The sequence below is a fragment of the Rhagoletis pomonella genome, unplaced genomic scaffold, assembly GCF_013731165.1.
Source record: "Rhagoletis pomonella isolate Grant_MI unplaced genomic scaffold, Rhpom_1.0 Rhpom_scaffold_00001, whole genome shotgun sequence".
Taxonomy (NCBI): domain Eukaryota; kingdom Metazoa; phylum Arthropoda; class Insecta; order Diptera; family Tephritidae; genus Rhagoletis; species Rhagoletis pomonella.
The window spans coordinates 21,087,080-21,098,169 of NW_023458555.1; the positions used below are offsets into that span (position 1 = coordinate 21,087,080).

At 36.1% G+C, this 11,090-nt stretch overlaps 3 protein-coding genes across 5 annotated transcripts in view; 2 read left to right on the forward strand and 1 right to left on the reverse strand.

The window, feature by feature from the left end:
- Nucleotides 1-769, forward strand: part of LOC118740707 (S-adenosylmethionine mitochondrial carrier protein homolog) — a 1,419-nt gene extending 650 nt beyond the window's left edge. Inside the window, exons 3-4 of the mRNA XM_036472357.1 lie at nucleotides 93-511; nucleotides 599-769. Coding sequence (XP_036328250.1) covers nucleotides 93-511; nucleotides 599-725 — 546 coding nt within the window. The 3' untranslated portion in view covers nucleotides 726-769. The remainder of the gene's footprint in view (nucleotides 1-92; nucleotides 512-598) is intronic.
- Nucleotides 737-2,107, reverse strand: LOC118740717. The gene is made up of 3 exons (XM_036472368.1): nucleotides 1,776-2,107; nucleotides 1,504-1,677; nucleotides 737-1,427 (listed from the first exon to the last, which is right to left on the reverse strand). Exons 1-3 carry the CDS (start codon nucleotides 2,016-2,018, stop codon nucleotides 1,389-1,391), a joined length of 456 nt encoding a protein of 151 aa, XP_036328261.1. The 5' UTR covers nucleotides 2,019-2,107; the 3' UTR covers nucleotides 737-1,388.
- Nucleotides 2,108-3,037: 930 nt separating this feature from the next.
- Nucleotides 3,038-10,267, forward strand: LOC118740727 (zinc finger protein 239-like). 3 transcript variants are annotated; one of them, XM_036472390.1, is made up of 3 exons: nucleotides 3,038-3,790; nucleotides 6,715-7,456; nucleotides 7,519-8,217. In XM_036472390.1, the coding sequence occupies exons 1-3, from the start codon at nucleotides 3,151-3,153 to the stop codon at nucleotides 7,688-7,690; spliced, it is 1,554 nt and encodes a 517-aa protein (XP_036328283.1). In that variant the 5' UTR covers nucleotides 3,038-3,150; the 3' UTR covers nucleotides 7,691-8,217. The 3 variants fall into 3 exon arrangements, with proteins under 3 accessions (XP_036328283.1, XP_036328273.1, XP_036328290.1); XM_036472380.1 differs by lacking the exons at nucleotides 6,715-7,456; nucleotides 7,519-8,217 and adding exons at nucleotides 4,454-5,306; nucleotides 5,399-5,556; XM_036472397.1 differs by lacking the exons at nucleotides 6,715-7,456; nucleotides 7,519-8,217 and adding an exon at nucleotides 8,976-10,267.
- The last annotated feature ends 823 nt before the right edge of the window (nucleotides 10,268-11,090 follow it).

Sequence of the window (11,090 nt, forward strand, 5' to 3'; positions counted from 1 at the left end):
TGTGCTGAAGTTGTAAGTGGGAGGTTATGAAATACCTATTACATATATGTATGCGCAGATGCTTTGATAAATATAAAACAACTGCATTCCAGCTAGCATGCCTGATCCGTGTACCCGTCGAAATTGCGAAACAACGACGTCAAACACTTGGTAATACACAGAAAACTACAGCACTACAAATACTTTGGCGTGCTTACAAACTAGAAGGGTTGCGCCGTGGTCTTTATCGTGGATTTAGTACTACGGTGATGCGTGAAATACCATTCAGCTTAATACAATTTCCCATGTGGGAATATTTTAAGCTACATTGGACTGCTACAACTGGCATGGATTCGACTCCTTTTACGGTTGCATTATGTGGTGCAATGGCTGGTGGTATTGCCGCAGGTCTCACTACACCACTAGATGTAGCAAAGACGCGTATTATGCTTGCTGAACAGGGCACGGCAACAAGAAAGTTAAATCCACGCACTGTGTTAGCGGCCGTGTACAGGGAACGTGGTTTTGCGGGGTGAGTGGAGGGTTAATATATATGTAGATACACATATGTCTGTACATGATATAATCCTTTATTCAAACAATTTATTTCTTTCTATAGTCTTTTTGCCGGTTTTGCACCACGTGTCCTCTGGATCACTCTAGGCGGTGCATTCTTCTTTGGGTTTTATGATTTAACATTAAGACTTTTGCGTGGCACTGTAGCAGCGGATAATCCAAATATATAGCAAAGCAATAATTGATATGAAATCGCAATGTTCTTTAATTTTAAGTCTATAGGCATGCCCTTAACAAACGGTTATATGTAATATGTACGTACATACATACATATCTTTATGTCCATGGTCCTGTGCAATAACGACACAATTCAAAATTCAACAATTAAAAACCGTTACTACTGTTTAGTAGCTCATGTCTCTAATCCTTATCGAATCCATGTCTCATATTTGAACTTACTTTAGCAATCCTTACTGCTTCCTTAGTAAGGGATGGAAATGGATTAGAGACAAGAGCCACTTAACAGTAGTAACAGTTTTTATTTGTTGAATTTTGAATGGTTATTGCACAGGACAATCGATGTGTATAGAAACAGATATACTCAAATTAAAAATAATTGATTAGTTGTAAGAATCACTTTAATGCTTATTTATAATGTATTTTCTATTTTCATAGACTTTGGATCGAAGCAAAAATATATTTAGAATCTAGCTTAGTTTCCATAACGATCTTTGTCTTAATTTATGAGCATAGCGCGAGAATTATCTTTGTATTTGAGTATCATGTGCTATTACGAAACATCAGGTGCAACAATTATAGCAGGAAAAATTTTATGATTTGATAGTTTAATAGCTCTAATAACCGCTATTTTCGTCAAAGTTTGGTATGCTTGCTTAAGTGTATAGTTCCTTGCGAAGTGTACTTGCGTAACTCTGGGTAATATAAGAAAAAATGTAATATTACAAAACGCAGAGAATGTATCATTATGTTTTAAATGACTGCACTCACATTATCGATTTGTAGTTTCCCCTTCAGAAGACATTCGCTCGGATCGTCGAAATCATAATCGTCACCCTGCTCCATTGGCGTATCGGAATCGTCTTCAAGTGAATACTTGCGCTCACTTCTTCGTCGGCAATAGATACGAGCTAGGCGGCGTCTATTTCGCCCTATCAAGAATACCTGTACGTTGCCATGAAAATAGTGTAAAAATCGATAAGCATACATACATACATGGATTGCACAGATGGACAGAAACATTGATTTAGTTAAATACTCACTAGCGCTGATAAAGCCACAATAAGCAAAAGAACAGTGAGTGGAATTAAAATGAAGTGCCCACTATCGTCTGGCTCAATATCCGTATCCGTTGCATCTGTTGTTTTGCTTGTGGTAGCTGATGCAAGTGTCGTGGGCAGTAAAGTAGGTAAAGTTGAATTTGTATTTTGCTCTAGAAGATCGCTCGTCGTTGCTGCTAACGTGGAGGACATAAATATTTGCAAGGCTGTTACGTTTTCAGTCATTATTTCCTTGTAATTTTTAACACAAATTGTAAATCCCAGTATGTACTGAGTTGTAAATGCAATTCTCCTGCAAGTGAAATGCACACCAATTTTATTTGTTTACATAAATGACAGTTGGTGCAATACAAAACACAAGGTTGCATTTGTGCAAAAACACCTTTGATATGGCATCGCCAATAAAAGCACGCCAAATGCTCGGACAGCTGTCACTGAACGAGCACGTACATAGTCTGTTCCAGTACTGCAGGCTGTACTCGCATGTTATAATGGGAGTAAAGAGCGAAATACACAACAGAAGCGGCTTGACAAACCGAGCGAAACATCCCTTTGCTTTAATCCATTTGGGTTGTCTATGGGCGTGGTGAAACGAATACAGAAGGTGGCGCTGATTGTGATACCGCTAACACTCCCTTGAAATTTTGACAGAGATGTGACGTCGTAGTACATTGTGTCTATTGCCTGCGTAATATACATATACAAAACATATACATACTGACACATCTCTCTCAGCTCTCCCCAGCGGCAAATCTTTGACAGGCTAACCTAATACTCGCGGCTTGCGTTTTGGTACGCATGCCGTCGAATTTGTTTTTTTGCGTCACCCGAAATTGGCTTTCGTCAATGTCAAAACGATGTGTTTGTTGTAAACACGGCGAATTCATTTTACAACAAACACATCATTTTGACATTATTGTCTTGACAATATTGTCCGGTGTTAACCCTAATGCCGGCGAATTCGTAAGGATCTATTGATTTTAGATTGTTCCGTTTTACGTTACGTTTACGTGCATTATAACCATTTGCATTCATTTCCCATACAATAGATAATTAAGTGAAAGTTCACTCCGTTCCGTTACTTCCATTATAACCCAGGCATAAGTTAATGTCAAAATGATGCGTTTGTTGTAATATGAATTCGCCTTGTTTACAACAAATACGTCATTTTGACTTTAATAAGTACCGCTGCGAAAATCTAAATTCGCCATCAACACCGCCTTGTATAAATTCGCGTTCTCTGAGTAGTGGAACAGACTATAAGCGTTGTGAATTGATTTCTTGCAGGAAAAAGTTGAAGATTATTTCAATAAAACCAGGCAAACAATCGCGGAAAAGGCATTAATTGCCTTCAATAATGATGCAGTCCACGAAAAGCGAAACCGCTTTGCAGGAAAGCTCAACGGAATATGTTGATTTATCTGACTACTGTAGGCTGTGTCTGCAAGTGCCAGAGGAGTCTCAATTACTTGATCTACAACTTATTTACGATGAAGAAGAGAATCTTAGCTACTATGATTGCTTCACCGTTTGTACGCAAATAGATTTACACGCTGGTGGTGTTAATGCGCCTCATCAGCTATGCAAGTCATGTGGCTTGGAGTTGCAGGTGGCATATGATTTTCACAAAAAAGTGGAGGAGTCTAAGAAGTTCTTAATGCAGTTGAATAAAACGGAACAACTAGATGAAGAATTCCTTTCGACGTCTCCGCCAATTGCAAAAGAAAGGTATGAAAATAGTGACGTTACGACGCCTATGCAAATTGAAAGTAACATACAAACAGTGACCGAAGACGTGGTCGAGCAGGCTGAAGACAAAACAAATGATCGACAACTCATACTAGCGCTACATGTTAACGATGCTGCAAATGAAAACGAAATAGCTAATAGTCAAGAGATTATTGCTGGCCACTTGGCGACGCCTATAGAATATGAAGCGTTGGAAGAACATATCGAAATGGAAGATTATCAATCGGTCGACGAGCTGGTCGATGAAGGTAATTACATACATACGTGTACTATTTAGAAGTTTAGTAGCGTAGTTTCCAAAAATAGTATTGACTTTACCGAATTTAGTAGCTAGTGGATTTAAATTTTACGAGATATATGTAAGTTTTATGTTAATTCATGCGTATTCGCATGCTGGCATTAATGGAACCCTCGTAGTTCGTAAAAGACTTTTACAGCTCAAGGAAATGCTTATTTACGCATAGAAATTGTTGTATTAACAAGATAACTGGCACAATAGAGAAGTTTAGGGCTGTGTGATTGGGATTGTCTTCTATAAACAGGTTATAACGGTTCCAAAGATTTTGGGAGATGCTCCTTAAATTGCAAGTCGTTCTGTTAGCGTATACGGGACTATTCGACTTAGTAGGACATACTGTGATGTAGGCCACTACTGTCTATCTTGGTTGGTAGATATTTTTTGGCACGCATGTTCTACTACATCAAATGTAACTAAATTCAAGAATGGATAATACATAACTTTAAAATTTTAATACGAAAATACTTGTAATGTTTCCTCAATTGTTTATTGAATGAAGTTAAGTTAAAATTTAAATTCGTGAAAGTTAAAATTTTAAAGTTAACTAAGTTTGTTGTTGCATTATTAATTTTGTTGTTGTTTTTGTTTCTTATATAACTCATTGAATAAACAGATGCGGAAACAGTACAAATTCAAATTGATGACCAAGAGTACCTACTACAAAAGGTCAAATTAAATGAAAAGAATTTTACTGATGGGTTAATCGATGCAGCTTCAAACAAAAGTCCAGATGTGTCCAGTAAAAAACCCTCAGAAATTAAGTCAACGAGCGAAGAAAGTAATTCGGAATTTCAGAGTGATAACATTACTTTTGACTATGAAAGTACTGAAAGCGATATAGAATTAGTTAATGATAAACAAAATGAGGAACATATAATAGAAAAGGAATCACCAACGAAAAAAAAGAATACCGAATCAAATGTCGAAATCGATGTCAAGTCTTTAGTGATTTCGAAAAAAGGAGAAATCAGGGAGCGACGTCGTTACAGTGGCAAATTTACCTGTGATTATTGTCAGAAAGTTTTCAAGAATCGATCACGTATGCTAACACATCGTCGCTCTCACGAACCGGATCGGCCGAAATTCGAATGCGAAGAATGCGGTCGTTTATATGCAACCAAACAGGCTAAACTTGTACATGTGCGTACGTTCCACAACAGAATCGGACACAAGTGTCCGATTTGTGGTAAAATTTACGTTATTGGAAAATTACTTGAAGTGCATATGCGCTTTCATACGGGCGATTTTCCATACGTGTGCGATATATGTGGCCAAAAGTTTGCACAAATGTGCCACTTGAATACACACAAGAATGTAAAGCACAACAGTGTACGCTACTCATGTGAACATCCTGGTTGTGGTAAATTTTTCACCTCATCATCATCGCTACGCAATCACGAATTTTCGCACACTTCAATGCCATTCGAATGTGCACATTGTAAACGTGGCTATCCGGCAAAGTCTAAGTGAGTTATATATGTACTTATCTACATAAATATTTTTCCTGATTATTACGTAGTAGAAGAATCTTATATACAGATGTGTTTATTTGTTGTAGATTAAAAGTGCACATACGACAGAAGCATGGCATCGAAGTGACGCTCGAACAATTGGAAGATATGCGTAAATTTCATGTGATGCGTTCCAGATTAAATTTAGTTAAAATTACTGAATAGATCTACAACTTAAAGCTATACATGAATTAAACTTTAGCTTATTCTAGTTTTATACATAACTATTTGTAGTAAGCGGAGTTTTTTTATGAATACTAGTTGAAATCTTAAGTGTGAATGGATTAATTAGAAAGCTATTAAAATACTAGAAAATAAAAATATATATATATTTTTTTTGTTTGAAAAAGTGTTAAGTAAATTAAGTACTATTAAACATATATTTTCATTATATTTAATAAAACTAATGCGGTGGAAAGTAAAGCCCATCAATTACTAATAGGTATTCAAGTCCTTATCTTTACCTTTCGGTATATGTTTGCATTACATTAATAATAATAATAATAGATTGGTGCTATACATATTATTTTGTTTTATTCTGTTTTTAATTTTATTATGTTTTTATTTTTTTAATTTTATTATGTTTTTATATTTTTTTTTATTTTATTCTGTTTTTTATTTATTTTTTTATTTTTTTTATTTTTTTTTTGTTTTTATTTTTTTTCTGTTTTATTTTTATTTTTTATTTTTTGATGTTGGGTTGAACCGAGCTTGAACCCAGGCCCAGGCTTGAAGGGCCTCTCCGGAGTGTGAGCGTAACGGGTCCATTGGCCAGTGGCTTATGTACCATCGTAAACTTAAGGACTTTTAATTATAATGGCGAGAAATATCAAAACTACGGACATATATGTTTAAGAACACCTACAAATAATATCTGTTAAGACATCGATGTCGAGTATTCCGTATGCATTCATTAGCTAATTTTCAATTAATAAAAATGTATTGCTAAGAAAACCAATTATTTTTTGCTTTTGTTTTAAAATTTATTTGAATTTGAATTATTTTCTGTTTTCTCCCTTCCTCCCTAACTTCAGGAATGCGCAATATATCGTAACGAATCTTATTATATTAATGTCATAAATTTTATAAAGGTTAAAAACACTTTAAACGGTACACCAAAAACCCCAAAATATTTTAAACCATTTATTTTAAAATTTACGCCATTTGACAGTTTCGACACCTCGTGAACTCCCTAATTATGAGTTATTTGTGCATCTGGTAAAAAGTTAGCATCGTTGCCATCCATTTAACGGTTTCTGAGTTCTTTGTACGGTCTGAGTTTTTCTTTTAAGTGTCCTAATTTTGTATTCACGTCAACTTACTAACGCGTTACTTACCACACATTTTGTAACACAAATTCTAGACATCGAAAAGGATCAGCATATCGCCGCATTCAAGATTGAAAAAGAAGAGCCTGTAATTTTACCTATAAAAATGCACGCCAACGAATCGCCGAAAAAACCAACAATACTTGTAAATCTAGCACCGCCATCGGATGAGGATGATATTAATTTAAAGGAATACCTCTTTGAAAATCAAGATCTAATTCCGAAAGTCGAAGATCAATTCGATACGATGCCACGAAAGCGTGGACGCCATCCACTTATCCCTGGTGGACCGCCATATCAGTGTGAATATTGTGACCATATGAGTCCATCGCGACAGCGCTTGGCATCACATCGACATCGTAAACATCGCTTCAATAAGCCATCTCATAAATGTGATGAATGTAGCAAAGAATTTTCAACGAAGCAACAACTGGAACGCCATCGGCAGCGTATTACCTGCCAAACTTATCCCATCTTCAAGTGTGAATTTTGCGAGAAAACCTGTATTGGCCGAGCGAACTATCAGATACATTTGCGCTTCCATAAGAAAATTTATCCATTTGTTTGTCACATATGCGCTAAGTCATTTATGTTGGCGACGCATCTCACCAACCATGTAAAAACGAAACACGAGGGACAGCGCTTCATTTGCGAACAATCAGGTTGTGGGAAAATGTTTCAAACATCGCATGCGCTTAAGAATCACACATATACGCATGTCAAGCAATTGCCCTATCGCTGTGACTACTGCCAGCATGATTTCCCAACCAAGGGCAGGTGAGTGAGAGAGAAGCTCTAATTAAAATTGTTGCTTCTTAAATACAAATGTATATTTTTAGATTGCGTTGGCACATAAGCAGAGTACATGCCATTGATCATACTCTCGAAGAGCTGGATTGTATGTTGGTTGCCAAAGAGATTGAGCTGAAAGCACAGTTGCAGCCTGCATTAGAACCTGACTCCAGTGCACAGATTGAAGAGATTAATGCTGATGAGCTTGCAGACTACTGATGCTGCTAAAATAAATATACTCCAGTTACGGATGTGAAACATTTTATCATAAGTAGCGCAATTTTCGATAAAGAGAAAAATGAAATATTTAATATTTATTTGGATTTTCTCAATTTGTCCTGAGTTTACATTTAAAATAAATGCGCTAGATGACACATAACTGTGTGTAGAATAATATTAAATATTAATTTTAATTATATAGATTTGCCTAAGTTTAGTTTTTGCTCTACCGGCATAAAAACTGCTGAGGTTACTTAGCCAGAAACTATTTTGGGTCGCTCTGATAGCTTACACCCGACTGTCGTGTGAGTCTCCAGTTTTAGTTTTATTTGTTTAATTTTTAACCGACTTCACTAAAAGGAGGAGGTTATCAATTCACCGGAATATTTTTTTTTTGTCTGTATGTTGCTGCATAACTTTGGACCGCCTTAGCCGATATCTAGAATTCCTTTTTGTAAGGAAAGGTGTTACCTCACAGGCGGTCCCATACTAATTTGGTTTAAATCCGATCATTGGATCATGAAGAAATTACCGATTATCTAAAATTTGTATGTGAGAATTGAAGTCGTTTTTGTTTTTTGCTTAAAATCACTTTTTTTAATATTTTAAATTTATTTTACTTAGTACTTGTAAAAGTTTGTTTATTAATAATTTTGTATAATTTTTCGCTTACATACGAACTCATTTGTGTAGCTTAAGCGGTGGTGTTGCAACAGGTGTAGCGAAGAACTTTTAAAGATATTCGCAATGCCATTCAGAAAGAAAAAATGTATTTGTTTTGGGAAACGCATCTTTTCAAATAAAAAACATACTTTAAACTTATTAAAACAGTTTTTAAAATTTTCATTAATAAAAGCTGTAATACCCGTAATAAACATTTTATATAATTTCTTTTAAATATATGGCTCGTTTCTTCTAACGCTTATGATTTTATCCTACATATTTTTATGAACATATAAATTTACTTAATTTAATTGGCTTTGTTTTAAACTACTTTAGTATGTGTATTTTATGTTATTTTTTATTTTACTTTATTTTATTTATTCATTTTTTCATTTATTTTATTTTATTTTATGCTTTATTTTACTTTATTTTATTTAAAACTAATGATCTTTGGGGTCTCGGCTGCAAGGTTGTAGTGGTTTAGTTAGTTTTCATTTATAACAGATTTTTATTCTTTTATTCGATTTTTTAAATAATTTAGTTTGAAATTCAAAAACACAAAATACAATAAACGGGTTTTATGTTGTTTTTGAGCGAAGTTTTACTTCTATTACATTTTCAGTACAAATGGAGTACCTTTTAGTTGAAGAGCTCGATTCGGTGTCTGCTGAAAGCATACTACCCCACTCTGTCCTTTACAGCAACGATAATACAAATAGTAACTCTATGGCCGGTTCAACTTCCAAGTCAGAAGGACTGTCTATTTACTCAGATGCAACGCCGATGAGCGATTATACTACGGGTGTGAGCAAAAAGGACAATGAGTTGAGCGAATATACACAAAGTCAAATTGAAGAACAAAACAGCCCACCCTCATCGCGCGCCTGTACGCCTGATCTACCAATAAAAATAATTCATCCACATCGTGCTGGCCGCATCACCTGCGATTTTTGCCAGAAATCGTTTCCCAGCCGTAGCAAAATGCTTTCCCACCGACGCATGCACGAGCCGGATCGACCGCGCTTCAATTGTACCTTTGAGGGCTGCGATCGTTCTTATTTATCACGTCAGTCGTTTGAGCTACACTACAAACAAACACATTGCTCGCGCGATGACTTCCTACCGTTCAAGTGCCAGCTGTGTAATAAAGCGTTCTCGGTACCACAAACGCTGGAGGTGCATATGCGTTATCATACGCGTGAATTTCCCTACGAATGTCAGCATTGCCATCGCAGATTTGGACAAAAGGGACATCTGACGACGCACATGCATGTCAAACATAATAATTTGAGATACATTTGCCCGGAAACGGGTTGTGGCAAAGTATTCAAAAATACGATTTCGCTGCGTAACCATAGCTTTTCACATACGGGTATGCCTTTCCGGTGCGCCTACTGCGATAGGGGCTATCCGCAGAAGTCGAGGTGAGTAGCTACGTATTTCTTTATTGCGTGCAAATATCGTATGGATAAAATATGCGTTAACCCAGGAGGAAATTTGTAACTGCGTCTTTTGTAACCCAGCAGAATATCTGTAATTTTTTCTTGTGTTCACAAATAAACATTTCTGTAGACTACATAAGGGCTATTTCAGGAGCACTTTGCAGGTAGTTTAGGACGATTTCACGACGATAGTTTGGGATCATTTCGGGACTGGTTCATCACTATTTAAAGACCATTTCGGGATAATTTTGGGACTATTAATTGACCATTTCTGAACCATTTCAAAACTTGATCGAGATCATTTCGGGACAAGTTCACAAATTTTCGACCATTTTGGGTGCAGTTCAGGACCTTTTGTGACTATTGAGGAAAAATTTCAGGACTTGTCGGAATCATTTCAGAGCTAGTTCGTGATCATTTCGAGACCGTTTCGGGTCCTGTTCATGAACATTTCTTGAATAGTGCACAACTAGTTCAGGACTATTTCGGAACTAGTTCCAGCCTAGTTCGGGACTAGTTTGGGATTATTTTGGGACTAGTAAGGGACCATTTCGGGATCATTTCAGGGTAGTTCGAAACTAGGCGTGAAATGATCCTGAAATATTATCGAGAAGTGTTTTTGAAAAAATCGTGTACTGGTCCCGAAAAATTGAATAAAGTGAAATGAAATTATTTTTTAATTTCTAAGCTAAACTATTTGTGTGCATACATCAGGGTTCGTATTTGCACACACATGCGCAGCACATCTTAACATTTTACGCTCACACACGTGTGCTGTGCATATAAAAAATTAAAAACTTGCTCACATCACATGTGTGTGCTGTTTGGTAAAAAGCACGGGCACATGTGTGTACTTTATTTTTATTAATATAAAGCACACGCACATGTGTGTGCTTTGCGTAGAGAAACTTATACACTTCGATTTCTATCTCAAATCTTAAAATAATTTTTTAATATGTTTTCTGTCATATAAAAAACAAACAACACCTCACTTGTTATTGAATTGTCTTTCAAAAAATAACGTTTAATAAACAAATTCTTTTAAAAATATATTATGTGCATGTGCATGGGCTGAAATTTGTACAAAAATCGGCTCACACACATGTGCATGTGCTTAATAACAAACAGCACACACTTTTCTGTGAGCAGAGTTTGTTTTCCACTTATGCACACACATGTGTATGAGCAGTGAGTACAAGTTGAATGTGTTTCTGGCGTGTGTGTGAGCAGAGCATGTGTGTGCAAATACCCAGTGGGAATTAGGAGCACGTAATAATACCTTATTAGCAACTTAC

Bases quoted from the DNA above. Each gene is read 5' to 3' on its own strand.
- LOC118740717 (XM_036472368.1), bottom strand. From the start codon at position 2,018: ATGACTGAAAACGTAACAGCCTTGCAAATATTTATGTCCTCCACGTTA. The intron at 1,678-1,775 runs GTGAGTATTTAA...GGCAACGTACAG, and splicing joins TTGTGGCTTTATCAGCGCTA to GTATTCTTGATAGGGCGAAA. The intron at 1,428-1,503 runs GTGAGTGCAGTC...TATATTACCCAG, and splicing joins GGAAACTACAAATCGATAAT to AGTTACGCAAGTACACTTCG.
- LOC118740727 (XM_036472380.1), top strand. From the start codon at position 3,151: ATGATGCAGTCCACGAAAAGCGAAACCGCTTTGCAGGAAAGCTCAACG. The intron at 3,791-4,453 runs GTAATTACATAC...TTGAATAAACAG, and splicing joins CGACGAGCTGGTCGATGAAG to ATGCGGAAACAGTACAAATT. The intron at 5,307-5,398 runs GTGAGTTATATA...TATTTGTTGTAG, and splicing joins GGCTATCCGGCAAAGTCTAA to ATTAAAAGTGCACATACGAC.